Raw genomic sequence first — 25,742 nt, 5'->3', positions numbered from 1 at the left:
TAGTCCATACAGGATAAAGGACTCTGGTCAACAGTAGTCCATACAGGATAAAGGACTCTGGTCAACAGTAGTCCACCGTACAGGGTAAAGGACTCTGGTCAACAGTAGTCCACCATACAGGGTGAAGGACTCTGGTCAACAGTAGTCCATACAGGGTAAAGGACTCTGGTCAACAGTAGTCCATACAGGGTAAAGGACTCTAGTCAACAGTAGTCCGTACAGGGTAAAGGACTCTGGTCAACAGTAGTCCATACAGGGTAAAGGACTCTGGTCAACAGTAGTCCATACAGGGTAAAGGACTCTGGTCAACAGTAGTCCACCGTACAGGGTAAAGGACTCTGGTCAACAGTAGTCCATACAGGGTAAAGGACTCTGGTCAACAGTAGTCCACCGTACAGGGTAAAGGACTCTGGTCAACAGTAGTCCATACAGGGTAAAGGACTCTGGTCAACAGTAGTCCACCGTACAGGGTAAAGGACTCTGGTCAACAGTAGTCCATACAGGGTAAAGGACTCTGGTCAACAGTAGTCCACCGTACAGGATAAAGGACTCTGGTCAACAGTAGTCCATACAGGATAAAGGACTCTGGTCAACAGTAGTCCACCATACAGGGTGAAGGACTCTGGTCAACAGTAGTCCATACAGGGTAAAGGACTCTGGTCAACAGTAGTCCATACAGGGTAAAGGACTCTGGTCAACAGTAGTCCACCGTACAGGATAAAGGACTCTGGTCAACAGTAGTCCATACAGGGTAAAGGACTCTGGTCAACAGTAGTCCACCGTACAGGATAAAGGACTCTGGTCAACAGTAGTCCACCATACAGGGTAAAGGACTCTGGTCAACAGTAGTCCACCATACAGGGTAAAGGACTCTGGTCAACAGTAGTCCACCATACAGGGTAAAGGACTCTGGTCAACAGTAGTCCACCATACAGGATAAAGGACTCTGGTCAACAGTAGTCCACCTTACAGGGTAAAGGACTCTGGTCAACAGTAGTCCATACAGGGTAAAGGACTCTGGTCAACAGTAGTCCGTACAGGGTAAAGGACTCTGGTCAACAGTAGTCCATACAGGGTAAAGGACTCTGGTCAACAGTAGTCCATACAGGGTAAAGGACTCTGGTCAACAGTAGTCCGTACAGGGTAAAGGACTCTGGTCAACAGTAGTCCACCATACAGGATAAAGGACTCTGGTCAACAGTAGTCCACCTTACAGGGTAAAGGACTCTGGTCAACAGTAGTCCATACAGGGTAAAGGACTCTGGTCAACAGTAGTCCATACAGGGTAAAGGACTCTGGTCAACAGTAGTCCATACAGGGTAAAGGACTCTGGTCAATAGTAGTCCATACAGGATAAAGGACTCTGGTCAACAGTAGTCCATACAGGATAAAGGACTCTGGTCAACAGTAGTCCACCATACAGGGTAAAGGACTCTGGTCAACAGTAGTCCATACAGGGTAAAGGACTCTGGTCAACAGTATTCCACCGTACAGGGTAAAGGACTCTGGTCAACAGTAGTCCATACAGGGTAAAGGACTCTGGTCAACAGTAGTCCATACAGGGTAAAGGACTCTGGTCAACAGTAGTCCACCGTACAGGGTAAAGGACTCTGGTCAACAGTAGTCCATACAGGGTAAAGGACTCTGGTCAACAGTAGTCCACCGTACAGGGTAAAGGACTCTGGTAAACAGTAGTCCACCGTACAGGGTAAAGGACTCTGGTCAACAGTAGTCCACCGTACAGGATAAAGGACTCTGGTCAACAGTAGTCCATACAGGATAAAGGACTCTGGTCAACAGTAGTCCACCGTACAGGGTAAAGGACTCTGGTCAACAGTAGTCCACCATACAGGGTAAAGGACTCTGGTCAACAGTAGTCCACCGTACAGGATAAAGGACTCTGGTCAACAGTAGTCCACCATACAGGGTAAAGGACTCTGGTCAACAGTAGTCCACCATACAGGGTAAAGGACTCTGGTCAACAGTAGTCCACCATACAGGGTGAAGGACTCTGGTCAACAGTAGTCCATACAGGGTAAAGGACTCTGGTCAACAGTAGTCCGTACAGGGTAAAGGACTCTGGTCAACAGTAGTCCATACAGGGTAAAGGACTCTGGTCAACAGTAGTCCATACAGGGTAAAGGACTCTGGTCAACAGTAGTCCACCGTACAGGGTAAAGGACTCTGGTCAACAGTAGTCCACCGTACAGGATAAAGGACTCTGGTCAACAGTAGTCCACCGTACAGGATAAAGGACTCTGGTCAACAGTAGTCCACCATACAGGGTAAAGGACTCTGGTCAACAGTAGTCCACCGTACAGGATAAAGGACTCTGGTCAACAGTAGTCCATACAGGGTAAAGGACTCTGGTCAACAGTAGTCCATACAGGGTAAAGGACTCTGGTCAACAGTAGTCCATACAGGGTAAAGGACTCTGGTCAACAGTAGTCCATACAGGGTAAAGGACTCTGGTCAACAGTAGTCCATACAGGGTAAAGGACTCTGGTCAACAGTAGTCCATACAGGGTAAAGGACTCTGGTCAACAGTAGTCCATACAGGGTAAAGGACTCTGGTCAACAGTAGTCCATACAGGATAAAGGACTCTGGTCAACAGTAGTCCATACAGGGTAAAGAACTTTGGTCAACAGTAGTCCATACAGGGTAAAGGACTCTGGTCAACAGTAGTCCACCGTACAGGGTAAAGGACTCTGGTCAACAGTAGTCCATACAGGGTAAAGGACTCTGGTCAACAGTAGTCCATACAGGGTAAAGGACTCTGGTCAACAGTAGTCCATACAGGGTAAAGGACTCTGGTCAACAGTAGTCCGTACAGGGTAAAGGACTCTGGTCAACAGTAGTCCACCATACAGGGTAAAGGACTCTGGTCAACAGTAGTCCATACAGGGTAAAGGACTCTGGTCAACAGTAGTCCACCGTACAGGGTAAAGGACTCTGGTCAACAGTAGTTCATACAGGGTAAAGGACTCTGGTCAACAGTAGTCCGTACAGGGTAAAGGACTCTGGTCAACAGTAGTCCATACAGGATAAAGGGTGTCATTTGGTAAGCAACCATTCTGTATTTCCAGAGGGTCAACATTACGACAGACGTCTGCCAGAGCTGCTGATAGAAACACCAGGCGTATCTGTTCTATATACAATATTTCTACGTTAAACATCACACAACATTGTGGTCTAAGAAACATGGAACCCGCTCACCGCCCAGGTCTAATCCAATCAGCACTCTGCGTTTGTGTCATTAGGTATTCTGAGATTCTCATTTGACCTTTACATTTCCTCAGAGGATGATGTTATTGCAAGTGACATTCCTTCACACGCACACACACACACACACACACACACACACACACACACACACACACACACACACCACGCACACACACACACACACACGCACACACACTTACACACACACACACACACAGACACACACACACACACGCACACACACATACACACACACACACACACACAGACACACACCACACACGCACGCACACACACACACACACAGTCACACACACACACACCACACACGCACGCACGCACGCAAGCACACACACATACCCACGTGCACACACACACACACACACACACACACACAGAGACACACACACACACAGCCAGGTGACCTGCTGTACCATACACACTGTGCTCCCTGACATCTCTATTCCATGTCCAGTCTGAATACATAGAACACTGTGTACAGATTCCTCCCTCCCTCTTCTCCCTCTCTCCCTCTCTCTCTCTCCCTCCCTCCCTCCCTCCCTCCCTCCCTCCCTCCCTCCCTCCCTCCCTCCCTCCCTCCCTCCCTCCCTCCCCCTCTTCCTTCCTTTCTTCCTCCCTCTCTCCCTCCCTCCCTCATCCTCTTCCCCACTTTCTCCATCCTTCCCCTCTCTCTCTACCCTCATCTCTTCCCACCATCAGTACCCCCCCCCACCCCACCCCATCTCTCTCTACCCCCATCATTCCCCCTCTCTACCACCCTCCTTCTCTCTCTCTACCCCATTCCCTTCCCACCATCAGTATCTCCCCATCCATCCCTCCCCCTCTCTCTACCCCCATCATTCCCCCTCTCTACCCCCCCCCCCCCTCTAGTTCCCATTAGTTCCTGCCAAGGCAGCAGCTACTCTTCTTGGGGTTTATTATGGATCCCCATTAGTTCCTGCCAAGGCAGCAGCTACTCTTCCTGGGGTTTATTATGGATCCCCATTAGTTCCTGCCAAGGCAGCAGCTACTCTTCCTGGGGTTTATTATGGATCCCCATTAGTTCCTGCCAAGGCAGCAGCTACTCTTCCTGGGGTTTATTATGGATCCCCATTAGTTCCTGCCAAGGAAACAGCTACTCTTCCTGGGGTTTATTATGGATCCCCATTAGTTCCTGCCAAGGAAACAGCTACTCTTCTTGGGGTTTATTATGGATCCCCATTAGTTCCTGCCAAGGCAGCAGCTACTCTTCCTGGGGTTTATTATGGATCCCCATTAGTTCCTGCCAAGGCAGCAGCTACTCTTCCTGGGGTTTATTATGGATCCCCATTAGTTCCTGTCAAGGCAGCAGCTACTCTTCCTGGGGTTTATTATGGATCCCCATTAGTTCCTGCCAAGGAAACAGCTACTCTTCCTGGGGTTTATTATGGATCCCCATTAGTTCCTGCCAAGGCAGCAGCTACTCTTCCTGGGGTTTATTATGGATCCCCATTAGTTCCTGCCAAGGCAGCAGCTACTCTTCCTGGGGTTTATTATGGATCCCCATTAGTTCCTGTCAAGGCAGCAGCTACTCTTCCTGGGGTTTATTATGGATCCCCATTAGTTCCTGCCAAGGCAGCAGCTACTCTTCCTGGGGTTTATTATGGATCCCCATTAGTTCCTGCCAAGGCAGCAGCTACTCTTCCTGGGGTTTATTATGGATCCCCATTAGTTCCTGCCAAGGAAACAGCTACTCTTCCTGGGGTTTATTATGGATCCCCATTAGTTCCTGCCAAGGAAACAGCTACTCTTCTTGGGGTTTATTATGGATCCCCATTAGTTCCTGCCAAGGCAGCAGCTACTCTTCCTGGGGTTTATTATGGATCCCCATTAGTTCCTGCCAAGGCAGCAGCTACTCTTCCTGGGGTTTATTATGGATCCCCATTAGTTCCTGTCAAGGCAGCAGCTACTCTTCCTGGGGTTTATTATGGATCCCCATTAGTTCCTGCCAAGGAAACAGCTACTCTTCCTGGGGTTTATTATGGATCCCCATTAGTTCCTGCCAAGGCAGCAGCTACTCTTCCTGGGGTTTATTATGGATCCCCATTAGTTCCTGCCAAGGCAGCAGCTACTCTTCCTGGGGTTTATTATGGATCCCCATTAGTTCCTGCCAAGGCAGCATTGTACCCAAACATGAACGGCGTCCTCGTCATTATCTTATGCCTCATTATATTATATTATATATCATAATATGATATATAATAATATAATGTTCATTATAGCTGAATAATGAGCCGGGGTCACGGGGTCCCATCCTGTCGTCTTGTTTCATGTTTTATTACTCGCAGGTAGGACTATACGGGATACGCGCGGGATACATCGTCCAACGAAATACCTACTCGCTCCCCTTGTGTTTTGGGTTTGATCTTTATTGAAGAAGTCTTGGAGCTTCCTTGGGGAAAAACGTGCCTGTTGTGTTCTGGAAAATGTCCAGATGTGTTTTGCCGGGTGGATGAAGCCGCATCTCCTCAAGCTCAGTTAGCGTAGCTGGGATCTCACCTAGTCGTAGGTCTCCCTCTGTTTCGGCAGTTCGTCACTCACCTCAGGTCTGGCTAGATGGGTAGATGCGGATCCTCTTCCCTGCATAGATCGGACCCCCCGGACTCCGCTTGACCTCAAAGCTGTGGATCCCTCCAGACAATCACTCAGCGAGAGCGGTTACACATCTTTATATTGCAGAAGTGGCATATCTGCCCTGTCTTAATACTGTCTTTGGACACGTCCCGAGAAGATCACTATTGTCAAGTGGTCGACCATCGTTGGTCACCGCCTTCCATAGTATTGTAACGACCCTGGGTTTATAAGCGCATTATTGGCTGCATTATGGGAATTAAAAATGATTAGACTCGGCACCAACAACAGACTTTACCCCTGGACTTTGGTCTAGAGTCGGTCTCTTCAGCCTTACCCCCTCAAACGACCCCTTCGGTCTGTAGTTAGTCTCTTCTGCCTTACCCCCTCAAACGACCCCTTCGGTCTGTAGTTAGTCTCTTCTGCCTTACCCCCTCAAACGACCCCTTCGGTCTGTAGTTAGTCTCTTCAGCCGTACGCCCTCAAACGACCCCTTTGGTCTAGAGTCTGTCTCTTCAGCTTTACCAAGGTGTTACTTTCTTTTTTTATATATATTTTTATTTTCTCCCTTTTTATTTTATTTTTTTACAAACAAATATCAACAAACTAAAGAGGAATAGAAACTATTTACATCGTTAGGTGTTACGGTACAGAGTCAATGTGGAGACTATATACAGGGTGTTACGGTACAGAGTCAATGTGGAGGCTATATACAGGGTGTTACGGTACAGAGTCAATGTGGAGGCTATATACAGGGTGTTACGGTACAGAGTCAATGTGGAGGCAATATACAGGGTGTTACGGTACAGAGTCAATGTGGAGGCTATATACAGGGTGTTACGGTACAGAGTCAATGTGGAGGCTATATACAGGGTGTTACGGTACAGAGTCAATGTGGAGGCTATATACAGGGTGTTACGGTACAGAGTCAATGTGGAGGCTATATACAGGGGGTACCAGTACAGAGTCAATGTGGAGGCTATATACAGGGTATTACGGTACAGAGTCAATGTGGAGGCTATATACAGGGGGTTACGGTACAGAGTCAATGTGGAGGCTATATACAGGGTGTTACGGTACAGAGTCAATGTGGAGGCTATATACAGGGTGTTACGGTACAGAGTCAATGTGGAGGCAATATACAGGGTGTTACGGTACAGATTCAATGTGGAGGCTATATACAGGGGGTACCGGTACAGAGTCAATGTGGAGACTATATACAGGGTGTTACGGTACAGAGTCAATGTGGAGGCTATATACAGGGTATTACGTACAGAGTCAGTGTAGAGGCTATATACAGGGGGTACCGGTACAGAGTCAATGTTGAGGCTATATACAGGGGGTACCAGTACAGAGTCAATGTGGAGGCTATATACAGGGTGTTACGGTACAGAGTCAATGTGGAGGCTATACACAGGTGGTACCGGTACAGAGTCAATGTGGAGGTTATATACAGGTTGTTACGGTACAGAGTCAATGTGGAGACTATATACAGGGTATTACGGTACAGAGTCAATGTGGAGGCTATATACAGGGGGTTACGGTACAGAGTCAATGTGGAGGCTATATACAGGGGGTACCGGTACAGAGTCAATGTGGAGGCTATATACAGGGGGTACTGGTACAGAGTCAATGTGGAGGCTATATACAGGGGGTAACGGTACAGAGTCAATGTGGAGGCTATATACAGGGTGTTACGGTACAGAGTCAATGTGGAGGCTATATACAGGGGGTACCGGTACAGAGTCAATGTGGAGGCTATATACAGGGTATTACGGTACAGAGTCAATGTGGAGGCTATATACAGGGTGTTACGGTACAGAGTCAATGTGGAGGCTATATACAGGGTATTACGGTACAGAGTCAATGTGGAGGCTATATACAGGGTGTTACGGTACAGAGTCAATGTGGAGGCTATATACAGGGTGTTACGGTACAGAGTCAATGTGGAGGCTATATACAGGGTATTACGGTACAGAGTCAATGTGGAGGCTATATACAGGGTGTTACGGTACAGAGTCAATGTGGAGGCTATATACAGGGTGTTACGGTACAGAGTCGATGTGGAGGCTATATACAGGGTATTACGGTACAGAGTCAATGTGGAGGCTATATACAGGGTGTTACGGTACAGAGTCAATGTGGAGGCTATATACAGGGTATTACGGTACAGAGTCAATGTGGAGGATATATACAGGGTATTACGGTACAGAGTCAATGTGGAGGCTATATACAGGGTGTTACGGTACAGAGTCAATGTGGAGGCTATATACAGGGTATTACTGTACAGAGTCAATGTGGAGGCTATATACAGGGGGTACCGGTACAGAGTCAATGTGGAGGCTATATACAGGGTATTACGGTACAGAGTCAAAGTGGAGGCTATATACAGGGTATTACGGTACAGAGTCAAGGTGGAGGCTATATACAGGGTATTACGGTACAGAGTCAATGTGGAGGCTATATACAGGGTATTACGGTACAGAGTCAATGTGGAGGCTATATACAGGGGGTACCGGTACAGAGTCAATGCGGAGGCTATATACAGGGGGTACCGGTACAGAGTCAATGTCTGGGGGCTATATACAGGGGGTACCGGTACAGAGTCAATGTGGAGGTTATATACAGGGGGTACCGGTACAGAGTCAATGTGGAGGCTATATACAGGGGGTACCGGTACAGAGTCAGTGTGGAGGCTATATACAGGGGGTACCGGTACAGAGTCAATGTCTGGGGGCACAAGTTAAATTGGCAGTTGAATTAAATATCCCACATCTTCCTCAATGTCATCATTTCGGGAAATAAATAATTATATCAAAACCATTAAAATTGTACAACCTGTCCTGTTTTCTTCGTAAACAAAGTGTTGTACATCAATCCCCCCCAAAATTATCCTATAAATAAAAACCAAACTAATGACAGATGGTTCGATACCTTCTCCATTCCACAGAAATCACAATTATCTCATTTATCACAATTATATTCAGCTTGAATCTTTCCAAAACATATTTTACAGGACAAATTCCATGTCACATTTTAAATTAAACTTCCTTTACCTTGTTACAGATACAATATGTTTTAGCCATTTTCCACGCTTTCCCCCATTGTAATATCCCCATAGATATTCGACCACAAAAAAATTGTATATATATCACTCAAAAAATATTCCTAATCTGTTTATTACTACGTGTATCGTTGAGGAATGTTAATATATTGTCAAAGGAATATATTTTGTCATGTAAATAAATCTATGTGACTTTTACATCAAGCGCAGAGAAATGAATGAATGGTCTCAAACCCCACCAAGTCACGCCAGATGTTTGAAGAGTTCTCGCGATATTCTTCGAGATTTACTGATGGCGTTTAGTTTCCGGTAACCCAGGAATCGGTGCTCTCTTTTTTTCCCTCCGATTCGGCAGATGCTAACGGAGCTACTTTACAAGAAGGAAACCCCTTCCTTTTGCAGAGTCAAAAACATTGAAAACCTTAAAATTTTCTGCTTCATTTAAAAGAAGAAGAAGATCGAAACCAGGTTAGTTTTCACGTTGATTTCTCTCTTAATTCAGTGTAAATGTTGGAGCGATTGGTGAAATGCTTTAGTGCCGTAGCTTATTAACGTTAGGAATTTAACGTGATCTAGGTAACTACAACGTTATTTTTTTTTGTTCCTGCATCCCGATTGCAAGGAAATGTTAGTGGGCTATAGACCGAGGGTGGATTTTTGTGCAAATGTGCATATTTTTTGTTGTATCTTAAACCAGAATTGTGTTGGTGTAACCGGTGTGAAATGTCTCTTGAGATCTTAAAATAGTTGTATCCACCGTGTACGGTAAGGGCCACGGTATTTGTGGAGCGATAGGTAACGGTACTTCGAGTGTGACTGGTTCGAGTCCAATTTGCAAATGTTATTAGCTTGCCAACTAGGTAATACAATTGATAGTTATTAGTCCAAGGGCCACCCCATTCAAAAACAAAAGTGTTGTTCCTTGACCCTAGAAACGAAACTGCAAAATGTCAACAACATACCTGGAGATCATGTTTATGAACATAAACACTTTCAAAACGTGTAAAGATTTCGGGTTTCTTTTAAATGTCTCTGTCTTGCCAGAGTTGCCTTATTGTTCGCCGCCGTTGGACTCTGGAGCAGCGGAAACATGTCCTCCGGAGAAATAAATCACGCTTCTCCATCTGGCAGTCTGACAGACAAATCTGGGTTTGTATAGTGCCAACTGTAAAGTTTGGTGGAGGAGGAATAATGGTCTGGGGCTGTTTTTTTTTCATGGTTCGGGCTCCTTTAGTTCCACTGAAGGAGAAATCTTAATAACATACATTGACATTCTAGATGATTCCGTCCTTCCAACTTTGTGGCACACAGTTTGGGGAAGTCCCTATCCTGTTTTCAGCGTAACAATCTATCAGATGTATTTATAAAGCCCCTTTTTTTTTACATCAGCAGATGTCTTCAAAGTGCTGTACAGAAACCCAGCCTACCCCCCCCCCCCCCCCCCCCCCCTGTACAGAAACCCAACCTCAAACCCCAAACAATGCCCCCCCCCCCTTGTGCACAAAGCCAGGTACATACAACAACAAAAAACATGTTTTTTTTTTCGAGATCGGTGTGGAAGAACTTGACTTGGCCTGCACGTGCACTATGATTTCGAAATTGTGTATATATATTTTTAAACATTTATAATATTAAACGTTTTGAATGTTAATATTCATGAAAATATGTACTTAATGACGTTGCCACTTTACAGTTTTGTTTCCTGTGTCACAGAAGGCCTTTTCTGAAGCCTTGTTTTGGTGGTTGGCCTTGGACAACATGTAGGGGTTGTTCATTTGATTTGAGTCACTATCTGACCCCTTTTGCTTTGAACAAAACTTTACAGAGATATATATAGAGAGAGAGAAGTGGTCAGAAAGTGACGTTTTGGAACTGAATGCCAAAACATTCAGGAGATATGGGTTCCCATCCCCCACCCTACCATGAGACGGCCATGTTTTCATTCAGGAGATATGGGTTCCTACCCTACCATGAGACAGCCATGTTTTCATTCAGGAGATATGGGTTCCCATCCTACCATGAGACAGCCATGTTTTAATTCATGAGATATAGGTTCCCATCCCCCATCCTACCATGAGACAGCCATGTTTTCATTCAGGAGATATGGGTTCCCATCCTACCATGAGACGGCCATGTTTTCATTCAGGAGATATGGGTTCCCATCCTACCATGAGACAGCCATGTTTTCATTCAGGAGATATGGGTTCCCATCCTACCATGAGACAGACATGTTTTCATTCATGAGATATAGGTTCCCATCCCCCATCCTACCATGAGACAGCCATGTTTTCATTCAGGAGATATGGGTTCCCATCCTACCATGAGACAGCCATGTTTTCATTCAGGAGATATGGGTTCCCATCCCCCATCCTACCATGAGACAGCCATGTTTTCATTCAGGGGATATGGGTTCCCATCCTACCATGAGACGGCCATGTTTTCATTCAGGAGATATTGGTTCCCATCCTACCATGAGACGGGGTCTGGTCTATATGTTTTCATATAGTTACATATTTCATATATAGTAATTAACCATCCAGAACTGTAACTAACTGTTGGTTTAGTGTCGTATGAACACTAAATGGTTTAGTGTCGTTCTGTCTTCATTCTTACCAGGATGAGGAAGAGGACCAGAGAGCATGAAGCTGGGTCACCTGACTCTGACCAGCCAACCAAGATGTTCTCCAAGTGTGAGGTAAGCAGTCTGGTTATACTCAATTGGCATGACTCTTAATTGGCTTTCTGTTGTGGAATGGTACGTTGTGTCCTGCTGAACACAGCCTTGTGGTGTGTCCTGGTATAGGGTCTGGTGTGTCCTGGTACAGGTTCTGGTGGGTCCTGGTACAGGGTCTGGTGTGTCCTGGTACAGGTTCTGGTGGGTCCTGGTACAGGGTCTGGTCTGGTGGGTCCTGGTATAGGGTCTGGTGTGTCCTGGTACAGGGTCTGGTGGGTCCTGGTACAGGGTCTGGTGGGTCCTGGTACAGGGTCTGGTCTGGTGGGTCCTGGTATAGGGTCTGGTGTGTCCTGGTACAGGGTCTGGTGTGTCCTGGTACAGGGTCTGGTGTGTCCTGGTACAGGGTCTGGTGTGTCCTGGTACAGGGTCTGGTGTGTCCTGGTACAGGTTCTGGTGTGTCCTGGTACAGGGTCTGGTCTGGTGTGTCCTGGTACAGGGTCTGGTGTGTTCTGGTACAGAGTCTGGTGTGTTCTAGTACAGGGTCTGGTGTGTCCTGGTACAGGGTCTGGTGTGTCCTGGTACAGGGTCTGGTGTGTCCTGGTACAGGGTCTGGTGTGTTCTGGTACAGGGTCTGGTGGGTCCTGGTACAGGGTCTGGTGGGTCCTGGTACAGGGTCTGGTCTGGTGGGTCCTGGTACAGGGTCTGGTGGGTCCTGGTACAGGGTCTGGTGGGTCCTGGTACAGGGTCTGGTGTGTCCTGGTACAGGGTCTGGTGTGTCCTGGTACAGGGTCTGGTGTGTCCTGGTACAGGGTATGGTGGGTCCTGGTACAGTGTCTGGTCTGGTGTGTCCTGGTACAGGGTCTGGTGGGTCCTGGCACAGGGTCTGGTCTGGTGGGTCCTGGTACAGGGTCTGGTGGGTCCTGGTGCAGGGTCTGGTCTGGTGTGTCCTGGTACAGGGTCTGGTGGGTCCTGGCACAGGGTCTGGTCTGGTGGGTCCTGGTACAGGGTCTGGTGGGTCCTGGTACAGGGTCTGGTGTGTCCTGGTACAGGGTCTGGTGTGTCCTGGTACAGGGTCTGGTGTGTTCTGGTACAGGGTCTGGTGTGTTCTGGCACAGGGTCTGGTCTGGTGGGTCCTGGTACAGGGTCTGGTGGGTCCTGGTACAGGGTCTGGTCTGGTGTGTCCTGGTACAGGGTCTGGTGGGTCCTGGCACAGGGTCTGGTCTGGTGGGTCCTGGCACAGGGTCTGGTCTGGTGGATCCTGGTACAGGGTCTGGTGGGTCCTGGTACAGGGTCTGGTGGGTCCTGGTACAGGGTCTGGTGTGTCCTGGTACAGGGTCTGGTGTGTCCTGGTACAGGGTCTGGTGTGTTCTGGTACAGGGTCTGGTGTGTTCTGGTACAGGGTCTGGTCTGGTGGGTCCTGGTACAGGGTCTGGTGGGTCCTGTCACAGGGTCTGGTCTGGTGGGTCCTGGTACTGGGTCTGGTGTGTTCTGATACAGGGTCTGGTGTGTTCTGGTACAGGGTCTGGTCTGGTGGGTCCTGGTACAGGGTCTGGTGGGTCCTGGTACAGGGTCTGGTCTGATGGGTCCTGGTACAGGGTCTGCTGTGTTCTGGTACAGGGTCTGGTCTGGTGTGTTCTGGTACAGGGTCTGGTGTGTCCTGGTACAGGGTCTGGTGTGTCCTCGTACAGGGTCTGGTGTGTCCTCGTACAGGGTCTGGTGTGTCCTGGTACAGGGTCTGGTGTGTCCTGGTACAGGGTCTGGTTTGTCCTGGTACAGGGTCTGGTGGGTCCTGGTACAGGGTCTGGTGTGTTCTGGTACAGGGTCTGGTGTGTCCTGGTACAGGGTCGGGTGTGTCCTGGTAAAGGGTCGGGTGTGTCCTGGTAAAGGGTCTGGTGTGTCCTGGTACAGGGTCTGGTGTGTCCTGGTACAGGGTCTGGTGTGTCCTGGTACAGGGTCTGGTGTGTCCTGGTACAGGGTCTGGTGTGTTCTGGTACAGGATCTGGTGTGTTCTGGTACAGGGTCTGGTGTGTTCTGGTACAGGGTCTGGTCTGGTGTGTTCTGGTACAGGGTCTGGTCTGGTGTGTTCTGGTACAGGGTCTGGTGCGTTCTGGTACAGGGTCTGGTGTGTCCTGGTACAGGGTCTGGTGGGTCCTGGTACAGGGTCTGGTGTGTTCTGGTACAGGGTCTGGTGTGTCCTGGTACAGGGTCTGGTGCGTTCTGGTACAGGGTCTGGTGCGTTCTGGTACAGGGTCTGGGGTGTTCTGGTACAGGGTCTGGTGTGCCCTGGTACAGGTGTGTGTGTGTGTAGTAACCAGGTGTGTGTGTAGTAACCAGGGGTGTGTGTAGTAACCAGGTGGTAACCAGGTGTGTGTGTCATCCCCAGGTCCAGGGTCTGGTGTGTGCTTAGTAACCAGGTGTGTGTGTAGTAACTAGGGGTGTGTGTAGTAACCAGGTGGTAACCAGGTGTGTGTGTCATAACCAGGTGTGTGTTCTCCCCAGGTCCAGGGTCTGGTGTGTGTGTGTAGTAACCAGGTGTGTGTAGTAACCAGGTGGTAACCAGGTGTGTGTGTCATAACCAGGTGTGTGTTCTCCCCAGGTCCAGGGTCTGGTGTGTGTGTGTAGTAACCAGGTGGTAACCAGGTGTGTGTGTCATAACCAGGTGTGTGTTCTCCCCAGGCCCAGGGTCTGGTGTGTGTGTAGTAACCAGGTGTGTGTAGTAACCAGGTGTGTGTTCTCCCCAGGTCCAGGGTCTGGTGTGTGTGTAGTAACCAGGTGTGTGTAGTAACCAGGTTTGTGTTCTCCACAGGTCCAGGGTCTGCTCCAGCAGGAAGTGCATAGTGCCATGAAACAGTCTGAATCCAAGATGGAGTCGCTACTAGAGAGAGTTCAGCTACTGGAATGTGAACCTAAATACGACCTGGTCATACGCAGACTGGAGGTAGGGAGGAGGGGTCCTGACTGGAGGGGGGGGTCCAGACTGGGGGTAGGGAGGAGGGGTCCTGACTGGAGGTAGGGAGGAGGAGGAGGAGGGGGGGTCCAGACTGGAGGTAGGGAGGAGGGGTCCTGACTGGAGGTAGGGGGGGGGGGGGGGTCCAGACTGGAGCAGGGTAGGGGGATACCCCTGTGTTTCTCTAGTTAGAGGGGAAATAACCCTGTGTTTCTCTAGTTAGAGGGGGAATAACCCTGTGTTCCTCTAGTTAGAGGGGGAATAACCCTGTTTCTCTAGTTAGAGGGGGAATAACCCTGTGTTCCTCTAGTTAGAGGGGGAATAACCCTGTGTTTCTCTAGTTAGAGGGGGAATAACCCTGTGTTCCTCTAGTTAGAGGGGGAATAACCCTGTGTTTCTCTAGTTAGAGGGGGAATAACCCTGTGTTCCTCTAGTTAGAGGGGGAATAACCCTGTGTTTCTCTAGTTAGAGGGGGAATAACCCTGTGTTTCTCTAGTTAGAGGGGGAATAAACCTGTGTTTCTCTAGTTAGAGGGGGAATAACCCTGTGTTTCTCTAGTTAGAGGGGGAATAACCCTGTGTTTCTCTAGTTAGAGGGGGAATAAACCTGTGTTTCTCTAGTTAGAGGGGGAATAACCCTGTGTTTCTCTAGTTAGAGGGGGAATAACCCTCCTCTCTCTAGTTAGAGGGGGAATAACCCTGTGTTTCTCTATTTAGAGGGGGAATAACCCTGTGTTTCTCTAGTTAGAGGGGGAATAACCCTGTGTTTCTCTAGTTAGAGGGGGATAACCCTGTGTTTCTCTAGTTAGAGGGGGAATAACCCTGTGTTCCTCTAGTTAGAGGGGGAATAACCCTGTGTTTCTCTAGTTAGAGGGGGAATAACCCTGTGTTTCTCTAGTTAGAGGGGGAATAACCCTGTGTTTCTCTAGTTAGAGGGGGAATAACCCTGTGTTTCTCTAGTTAGAGGGGGAATAACCCTGTTTCTCTAGTTAGAGGGGGAATAACCCTCCTCTCTCTAGTTAGAGGGGGAATAACCCTGTGTTTCTCTAGTTAGAGGGGGAATAACCCTGTGTTTCTCTAGTTAGAGGGGGAATAACCCTGTTTCTCTAGTTAGAGGGGGAATAACCCTGTGTTTCTCTAGTTAGAGGGGGAATAACCCTGTTTCTCTAGTTAGAGAGGGAATAACCCTCCTCTCTCTAGTTAGAGGGGGAATAACCCTGTGTTTCTCTAGTTAGAGGGGGAATAACCCTGTGTTTCTCTAGTTAGAGGGGGAATAACCCTCCTCTCTCTAGTTAGAGGGGGAATAACCCTGTGTTTCTCTAGTTAGAGGGGGAATAACCCTGTGTTTCTCTAGTTAGAGGGGTAATAACCCTGTGTTTCTCTAGTTAGAGGGGGAATATCCCTGTGTTTCTCTAGTTAGAGGGGGAATAACCCTGTTTCTCTAGTTAGAGGGGGAATAACCCTGTTTCTCTAGTTAGAGGGGGAATAACCCTGTGTTTCTCTAGTTAGAGGGGGAATAACCCTGTGTTTCTCTAGTTAGAGGGGGAATAACCCTGTTTCTCTAGTTAGAGGGGGAATAAACCTGTTTCTCTAGTTAGAGGGGGAATAACCCTGTGTTTCTCTAGTTAGAGGGGGAATATCCCTCCTCTCTATAGTTAAGGGGGAATAACCCTGTTTCTCTAGTTAGATAACCCTGTGTTTCTCTAGTTAGAGGGGGAATATCCCTGTGTTTCTCTAGTTAGAGGGGGAATATCCCTGTGTTTCTCTAGTTAAGGGGGAATAACCCTGTGTTTCTCTAGTTAGAGGGGTAATAACCCTGTGTTTCTCTAGTTAGAGGGGGAATAACCCTGTGTTTCTCTAGTTAGAGGGGGAATAACCCTGTGTTTCTCTAGTTAGAGGGGGAATAACCCTGTGTTTCTCTAGTTAGAGGGGGATAACCCTGTGTTTCTCTAGTTAGAGGGGGAATAACCCTGTGTTCCTCTAGTTAGAGGGGGAATAACCCTGTGTTTCTCTAGTTAGAGGGGGAATAACCCTGTGTTTCTCTAGTTAGAGGGGGAATAACCCTGTGTTTCTCTAGTTAGAGGGGGAATAACCCTGTTTCTCTAGTTAGAGGGGGAATAACCCTGTGTTTCTCTAGTTAGAGGGGGAATAACCCTGTTTCTCTAGTTAGAGGGGGAATAACCCTCCTCTCTCTAGTTAGAGGGGGAATAACCCTGTGTTTCTCTAGTTAGAGGGGGAATAACCCTCCTCTCTCTAGTTAGAGGGGGAATAACCCTGTATTTCTCTAGTTAGAGGGGGAATATCCCTGTGTTTCTCTAGTTAGAGGGGGAATAACCCTCCTCTCTCTAGTTAGAGGGGAATAACCCTGTGTTTCTCTAGTTAGAGGGGGAATAACCCTGTGTTCCTCTAGTTAGAGGGGAATAACCCTGTGTTTCTCTAGTTAGAGGGGGAATAACCCTCCTCTCTCTAGTTGGAGGGGGAATAACCCTGTGTTCCTCTAGTTAGAGGGGGAATAACCCTGTGTTTCTCTAGTTAGAGGGGGAATAACCCTCCTCTCTCTAGTTAGAGGGGGAATAACCCTGTGTTTCTCAGGCTCACATCAAGAAGGTGAAGAGGAGGGGGGATGCTGCCATCTCTTATGTCAGGATGCTACGAGCTCCTGGAGTTAAACGCAATCAGGTAGATACACACACACACACTCCTCTCTTCTCTCTCTCTCTCTCTCTCTCCCTCTCTCCCTTTCTCTCTGTCTCTCTCTCCCGCTCTGCTCTCCCTGTCCTTTCTCTCTCTGTCTTCTCTCTGTCATTTCTCTCTCTGTCTTCTCTCTGTCCTTTCTCTCTCTCTCTCTGTCTCTCTCTCTCTCTCTCTCTCTCTCTCTCTGTCCTCTCTCTCTGTCTCTTTCTCTTTGTCCTCACTCTCCTCCCTCTGACAACACTGTAGAGACACGCGGTCGTGGTCACACACCGTTGTTTATACATTCCATGGTGGTAATGCGTCTCTGTGAAAGATAATGAAGTGTGTTTCTCCAGAGGAGGCTGGGTTCTGGTCTTGTGGACCTGACTGAGACTGAGACTGGGAGAGGACTGAGCACTGTGGACATCAGCAGGTAGACACACACACACACACACACACGTCTCACACACATACACACACACACACACGCCACACACGTCTCACACACACACTCACTCCACAGCACACACACACACACACACGTCTCACACACATACACACACACACACGACACACACACACACACGCCACACACGTCTCACACACACACTCACTCCACAGCACACACACACGCCACACACACACACACACACACACACTCACTCCACAGCACACACAGTAGGCCAGGGTAAAATGACATTTCCTTTTCACCCCTGGCTCTGACAGGAAGTGGCGTTTCCCATCTATGAATCTACATATATTCAATATATATATATCAGGACATACAGTGTGTATTTATATATATATCAGGACATTCAGTGTGTATTTATATATATATCAGGACATTCAGTATGTATTTATAGTATATATCAGGACATTCAGTATGTATTTATAGTATATATCAGGACATTCAGTGTGTATTTATAGTATATATCAGGTCATACAGTGTGTATTTATAGTATATATCAGGACATACAGTGTGTATTTATAGTATATATCAGGACATACAGTGTGTATTTATAGTATATATCAGGTCATACAGTGTGTATTTATAGTATATATCAGGTCATACAGTGTGTATTTATAGTATATATCAGGTCATACAGTGTGTATATATAGTATATATCAGGATATATAGTGTGTTTTTATAGTATATATCAGGACATACAGTGTGTATTTATAGTATATATCAGGACATACAGTGTGTATTTATAGTATATATCAGGACATACAGTGTGTATTTATAGTATATATCAGGTCATACAGTGTGTATATATAGTATATATCAGGATATATAGTGTGTTTTTATAGTATATATCAGGACATACAGTGTGTATTTATAGTATATATCAGGTCATACAGTGTGTATATATAGTATATATCAGGATATATAGTATGTATTTATAGTATATATCAGGACATACAGTGTGTATTTATAGTATATATCAGGACATTCAGTATGTATATATCAGGATATATAGTGTGTTTTTATAGTATATATCAGGACATACAGTGTGTATTTATAGTATATATCAGGTCATACAGTGTGTATATATAGTATATATCAGGATATATAGTGTGTTTTTATAGTATATATCAGGACATACAGTGTGTATTTATAGTATATATCAGGTCATACAGTGTGTATATATAGTATATATCAGGATATATAGTATGTATTTATAGTATATATCAGGACATACAGTGTGTATTTATAGTATATATCAGGACATTCAGTATGTATATATCAGGATATATAGTGTGTTTTTATAGTATATATCAGGACATACAGTGTGTATTTATATATATATATCAGGACATTCAGTATGTATTTATAGTATATATCAGGTCATACAGTGTGTATATATAGTATATATCAGGATATATAGTATGTATTTATAGTATATATCAGGACATACAGTGTGTATTTATAGTATATATCAGGACATTCAGTATGTATATATCAGGATATATAGTGTGTTTTTATAGTATATATCAGGACATACAGTGTGTATTTATAGTATATATCAGGTCATACAGTGTGTATTTATAGTATATATCAGGATATATAGTATGTATTTATAGTATATATCAGGACATTCAGTATGTATTTATAGTATATATCAGGACATTCAGTATGTATATATCAGGATATATAGTGTGTTTTTATAGTATATATCAGGACATACAGTGTGTATTTATAGTATATATCAGGTCATACAGTGTGTATTTATAGTATATATCAGGATATAGTATGTATTTATAGTATATATCAGGACATTCAGTATGTATTTATAGTATATATCAGGACATTCAGTATGTATATATCAGGATATATAGTGTGTTTTTATAGTATATATCAGGACATACAGTGTGTATTTATAGTATATATCAGGTCATACAGTGTGTATTTATAGTATATATCAGGATATATAGTATGTATTTATAGTATATATCAGGACATTCAGTATGTATTTATAGTATATATCAGGACATTCAGTATGTATATATCAGGATATATAGTGTGTTTTTATAGTATATATCAGGACATACAGTGTGTATTTATAGTATATATCAGGTCATACAGTGTGTATTTATAGTATATATCAGGATATATAGTGTGTTTTTATAGTATATATCAGGACATACAGTGTGTATTTATAGTATATATAGCTCAGGACATATAGTATGTATTTATATATATATCAGGACATTCAGTATGTATTTATATATATATCAGGACATACAGTGTACAGTATGTATTTATATATATATCAGGACATACAATGTGTATTTATAGTATATATATATAGCTCAGGACATATAGTATGTATTTATAGTGTATATCAGGACATGGAGTGTACAGTGTGTATTTATAGTATATATCAGGACATTCAGTATGTATTTATATATATATATCAGGACATACAATGTGTATTTATAGTATATGTATAGCTCAGGATGTATAGTATGTGTGTGTATATATATCTCTATATCAGGACAGACAGTGTGTGTTTATAGTATATAAATATAATCAGGACATACAGTATGTGTTTGTAGTATACGGGTCTATAAGTTCGGGAGCCAGTCAGTATTTACTGCGGCGGCCATCTTGTTAGAGCCGTAGATGATAATCCACCATTTTAGAAATGTTATTGCGTTAAGATATAAAAGGTCGTGGGTACATTCAATATAACTCTACCATAAGCCGCCTCCAAAGATGTTTGGGGGGAGAATTTGTTCGTCCATGAAATCAGCACTTTACATGTTGTGTTAATGTTTTTGTTCAGTGTTTAATAATATCTCACATCTATATCTATCTATCTATATATCTATATCTATATATCTATATCTATATATCTATATCTATATATCTATATCTATATCTATATATCTATAATCCATGCTCAGGTCAGACTCTGATGAGGACGACTCAGCTGAGAAGCAGAGGAAGAGGAAGGTTGTCGATGGTTTCTGGCAGAAAATGGTAACGTACACACTACACACCTACACACACCTACACACACACACACACCTACACACACACACACACACACACACACACACACACACACACACACACACACACACACACACACACACACACACACACACACACACACACACACACACACACACACACACACACACACACACACACACACACACACACACACACACACACAGAGAGAGAGAGACACACACACACACACACACACACACCTACACACACACACACACCTACACACACACACACACCTACACACACACACACACACACCTAGACACACACACACACACACCTAGACACACACACACACACACACCTAGACACACATACACACACCTAGACACACACACTGACACACACACACCTACACCCTACACACACACCTACACACACACACACCACTACACACACACCCCCATCTCATACACCGCTACTGATTCTGATACTTCTGAGACTCTGATAGGTTCTGATACTAACAGCTTGTCTGTGATTGGTTGTTTGTCTCTCTAGATGTCCAATGAAAAATCCCCAGACAGGAAGAGAGAAAAAGAGAGGAATGGAAAGAAACACAACATCCCTCTTCCTCCTACCACTCCTCCTCTTCCTCCGACCACTCCTCCTCCTCCTCGTTCTCCTCTTCCTCCCGTTCTCTCTCCTCAAGTACCGGTAGGTTTCTGCTACACTCTGACCTCTTCCTCCTACCTCCCCTCGTCTTCCTCCTACCTCTCCTCCTCCATCTCGTTCTCCTCTTCCTCTCTCCTCAAGTACCGGTAGGTTCCTACTACACTCTGACCTCTGCATTATAAAGGAGTTATTAGTAGGTATTGGTGGTTATTAGTGGTTATTAGTGGTTATTAGTAGTTATTAGTAGTTATTAGTGGTTATTGGTGGTTATTGGTGGTTATTGGTGGTTATTAGTAGTTATTAGTAGTTATTAGTGGTTATTAGTGGTTATTAGTGGTTATTAGTGGTTATTGGTAGTTATTGGTAGTCATTAGTAGTTATTGGTAGTTATTAGTGGTTATTGGTAGTTATTGGTAGTTATTGGTAGTCATTGGTAGTTATTAGTGGTTATTAGTAGTTGTTCGTGGTTATTAGTAGTTTGTAGTTATTAGTAGTTTGTAGTTATTTGTGGTTATTAGTAGTTTGTAGTTATTAGTAGTTGTTTGTAGTTATTAGTGGTTGTTAGTAGTTATTAGTGGTTGTTAGTAGCTATTAGTAGTTTGTAGTTATTAGTAGTTATTAGTAGTTTGTAGTAATTAGTGGTTATTAGTAGTTATGAGTAGTTTGTAGTTTGTGGTTATTAGTAGTTTGTAGTTATTTATGGTTATTAGTAGTTTGTAGTTATTAGTGGTTGTTAGTAGTTTGTAGTTATTAGTAGTTTGTAGTTATTAGTAGTTTGTAGTTATTAGTAGTTATTAGTAGTTTGTAGTTATTAGTAGTTATTAGTAGTTTGTAGTTATTAGTAGTTTGTAGTTATTAGTAGTTTGTAGTTATTAGTCGTTATTAGTAATTAGTAGTTTGTAGTTATTAGTAGTTATTAGTAGTTTGTGGTTATTAGTAGTTATTAGTAGTTTGTAGTTATTAGTAGTTTGTAGTTATTAGTAGTTATTAGTAGTTTGTATTTATTAGTAGTTAATAGTAGTTTGTAGTTATTAGTAGTTATTAGTAGTTTGTAGTTATTAGTAGTTATTATCCAGCAACATTATAATAATAATTATTCTGAAAGTCGTTATTTTCTTGTCTTCCTCTCTCAGTAACTGTCAAGCCATGTAACCTCTCCCTTCCCTTGTGTGTGTAGAAGGTCGAGGCGTCTGTCGTACCGGTGACCGGACCGCCAGCCACATCGCCAGTTAAAATGGAGGGCACGGTGAAGATGGAAAACACCGTTAAGACCGAGGAGTCCCCGTGTCCTCTAGTCGCTATTCGTCTTCCTCCGTCTCAGAGTGAGCTGCTGTCCCATCTCCCTCCTCTCCCCCCGACCCCTTTCCCTTCCTCCCTCCCCCTCGAGGCGGCCTCCTACTCCATCCCCCAGAAGCCCCTTGTACACCTGGCCCGTATCCGAAACCCTGCCCCGTGTCTGGTCATCCACTGGAGGGTCACTGAGGAAGACGCTGCGGCGCCCGACATGGACAGTTACAGGTACAGACACACGGAGCGACCCGGCTCTAGTTACAGACACACGGAGCGACCCGGCTCTAGTTACAGACACACGGAGCGACCCGGCTCTAGTTACAGACACACGGAGCGACCCGGCTCTAGTTACAGACACACGGAGCGACCCGGCTCTAGTTACAGGTACAGACACACGGAGCGACCCGGCTCTAGTTACAGGTACAGACACACGGAGCGACCCGGCTCTAGTTACAGGTACAGACAGACACACGGAGCGACCCGGCTCTAGCCGTCAATGAAAGTGAATGGGATGTGTGCAATTTGTCAAACTTCCAAATCAACTGATCAAATCCCTCTCCCTCTCTCTCCTCCCTCTCTCTCCTCCCTCTCTCTCTTCCCTCTCCCCCTACCTCTCTTCCCTCTACCCCCTCCCTCTCTCTCCTCCCTCTACCCCTCCCTCTCTCTTCCCTCTCTCTCTTCCCTCTCCCCCTCCCTCTCTCTTCCCTCTCCCCCTCCCTCTCTCCTACCTCTACCCCTCCCTCCCTCTCTCCTCACTCTACCCCTCCCTCTACCCCTCCCTCTCTCTCCTTCCTCTACCCCTCCCTCTCTCTCCTCCCTCTACCCCTCCCTCTCTCTCCTCCCTCTACCCCTCTCTCTCTCTTCCCTCTCCCCCCTCCCTCTCTCTCTTCCCTCTCCCCCCTCCCTCTCTCCTACCTCTACCCCTCCCTCTCTCCTCACTCTACCCCTCCCTCTCTCTCTTCCCTCTTCTCCCCCCTACCTCTCTTCCCTCTACCCCCTACTTCTCTTCCCTATACCCCTCCCTCTCTTCCCTCTACCCCTCCCTCTCTTCCCTCTACCCCTCCCTCTCCCCTCCCTCTCTTCCCTCCCTCTCCCCACTCCCTCTCTTCCCTCCCTCTCCCCCCTCCCTCTCTTCCCTCCCTCTCTCCCCTCCCCTCTCTTCCCTCTCCCCCCTCCCTCTCTCTCCTCCCTCCAGTATCTACATCGCTCAGGAGAGTCACAGCAGCAGCGTCTCCCCGTCCTGGAGGAATGTGGGTGTGGTCAAGGCCCTGGCCCTGCCCATGGCTGTCACGGTAACCAAGTACCAATCGGGTACCACCTACGTCATCGTGGTGGGCAAGGACCGGTATGGTCGCTACGGACCGTACAGCGACGTACAGACTGTCCTCCTGGCATAGAGACGTGGCGGGGAGTTCTGGTCGTCTAGATTGAAGGCCACTCCCTTCCTCCCTCCCTCCCTCCCTCCAGAGGTGAGAGTTGAAAGGTCACTGAGGTCTAGTGACTTGCTAGACTCCAGGAATTCTCTGTGCTACCATCCAAAGAGGAACAGAAGGAGGGAATAAAAATGATTTTTTGTTGTTGTTGTGTGTTTTCAATAGCATTACCGATCTGATGAAAGATACTCAGCGACGCATGTCCCAACTCATTCCACGGAGGGGAGGGGCTGAGCGTCTGTGGGGGGGGGGGGGGGTTCACTCCACCCTTGTACTTGATTTGATGAATTTAAGGTCACTAATTAGTGAGGAACTAACCTGAACGTAGACATAGTGAACGACATTGAGACTTCACCTAGCGAACCTGAAATATTAGGCTGACGAGGACGACGGGGTTTAAAGCAGGCAGGAAAGGTAGACTGGGTGGTGATTCGTCCTTCGTCACCGCGGTAACCAACCTGGTGTCGGTCCGTTTTACACATGTTTAATCTCTGAAACCCGGAACCAACGTCTGGTTTAGTTGAGTCAACTCTTTTAGTACGTCTGGCCTAGTTGAGTCAACTCTGTTAGTATACCTGTCCTAGTTGAGTCAACTCTGTTAGTGATGTTGGTATATCTGTCCTAGTTGAGTCAACTCTGTTAGTACGTCTGGCCTAGTTGAGTCAACTCTGTTAGTATACCTGTCCTAGTTGAGTCAACTCTGTTAGTGATGTTGGTATATCTGTCCTAGTTGAGTCAACTCTGTTAGTATATCTGGCCTAGTTGAGTCAACTCTGTTAGTATATCTGGCCTAGTTGAGTCGACTCTGTTAGTATATCTGTCCTAGTTGAGTCAACTCTGTTAGTATATCTGGCCTAGTTGAGTCAACTCTGTTAGTGATGTTGGTATATCTGTCCTAGTTGAGTCAACTCTGTTAGTATATCTGGCCTAGTTGAGTCAACTCTGTTAGTGACGTTAGTATATCTGTCCTAGTTGAGTCAACTCTGTTAGTATATCTGGCCTAGTTGAGTCAACTCTGTTAGTGATGTTGGTATATCTGTCCTAGTTGAGTCAACTCTGTTAGTATATCTGGCCTAGTTGAGTCAACTCTGTTAGTGATGTTAGTATATCTGTCCTAGTTGAGTCAACTCTGTTAGTGATGTTGGTATATCTGTCCTAGTTGAGTCAACTCTGTTAGTGATGTTAGTATATCTGTCCTAGTTGAGTCAACTCTGTTAGTACATCTGTCCTAGTTGAGTCAACTCTGTTAGTGATGTTAGTACATCTGTCCTAGTTGAGTCAACTCTGTTAGTATATCTGGCCTAGTTGAGTCAACTCTGTTAGTATATCTGTCCTAGTTGAGTCAACTCTGTTAGTATATCTGTCCTAGTTGAGTCAACTCTGTTAGTATATCTGTCCTAGTTGAGTCAACTCTGTTAGTGTATCTGTCCTAGTTGAGTCAACTCTGTTAGTGTATCTGTCCTAGTTGAGTCAACTCTGTTAGTATATCTGTCCTAGTTGAGTCAACTCTGTTAGTATATCTGTCCTAGTTGAGTCAACTCTGTTAGTATATCTGTCCTAGTTGAGCCAACTCTGTTAGTGATGTTGGTCATGACTACCAGTCACTCCTGTTAGCAGATGATATTTCATAACTGTCCTGTTCACATTTTAACCACCTTTGTATAATAAAATATCTCAATGTTTCCTACCTT

General features: G+C 45.6%; 1 protein-coding gene across 2 annotated transcripts; it reads left to right on the top strand.

Moving 5' to 3' along the window:
* Positions 1 to 9,220: 9,220 nt before the first annotated feature.
* LOC118938357 (activating transcription factor 7-interacting protein 1-like) lies at positions 9,221 to 24,665 on the top strand. 2 transcript variants are annotated; one of them, XM_036941967.1, is made up of 10 exons: positions 9,222 to 9,368; positions 9,945 to 10,049; positions 11,517 to 11,595; positions 14,381 to 14,512; positions 17,113 to 17,199; positions 17,550 to 17,626; positions 20,605 to 20,680; positions 21,215 to 21,370; positions 22,506 to 22,846; positions 23,814 to 24,665. In XM_036941967.1, the coding sequence occupies exons 2-10, from the start codon at positions 9,991 to 9,993 to the stop codon at positions 24,013 to 24,015; spliced, it is 1,209 nt and encodes a 402-aa protein (XP_036797862.1). In that variant the 5' UTR covers positions 9,222 to 9,368; positions 9,945 to 9,990; the 3' UTR covers positions 24,016 to 24,665. The 2 variants fall into 2 exon arrangements, with proteins under 2 accessions (XP_036797863.1, XP_036797862.1); XM_036941968.1 differs by lacking the exon at positions 9,945 to 10,049 and having other exon boundaries at positions 9,221 to 9,368.
* Positions 24,666 to 25,742: the final 1,077 nt, after the last annotated feature.

This window comes from Oncorhynchus mykiss, chromosome 13 (genome assembly GCF_013265735.2).
Source record: "Oncorhynchus mykiss isolate Arlee chromosome 13, USDA_OmykA_1.1, whole genome shotgun sequence".
Classification (NCBI taxonomy): Eukaryota; Metazoa; Chordata; class Actinopteri; order Salmoniformes; family Salmonidae; genus Oncorhynchus; species Oncorhynchus mykiss.
The sequence above is the reverse complement of the archived record's forward strand: the minus strand, read 5'-3'. Positions and strand labels throughout refer to the sequence as shown.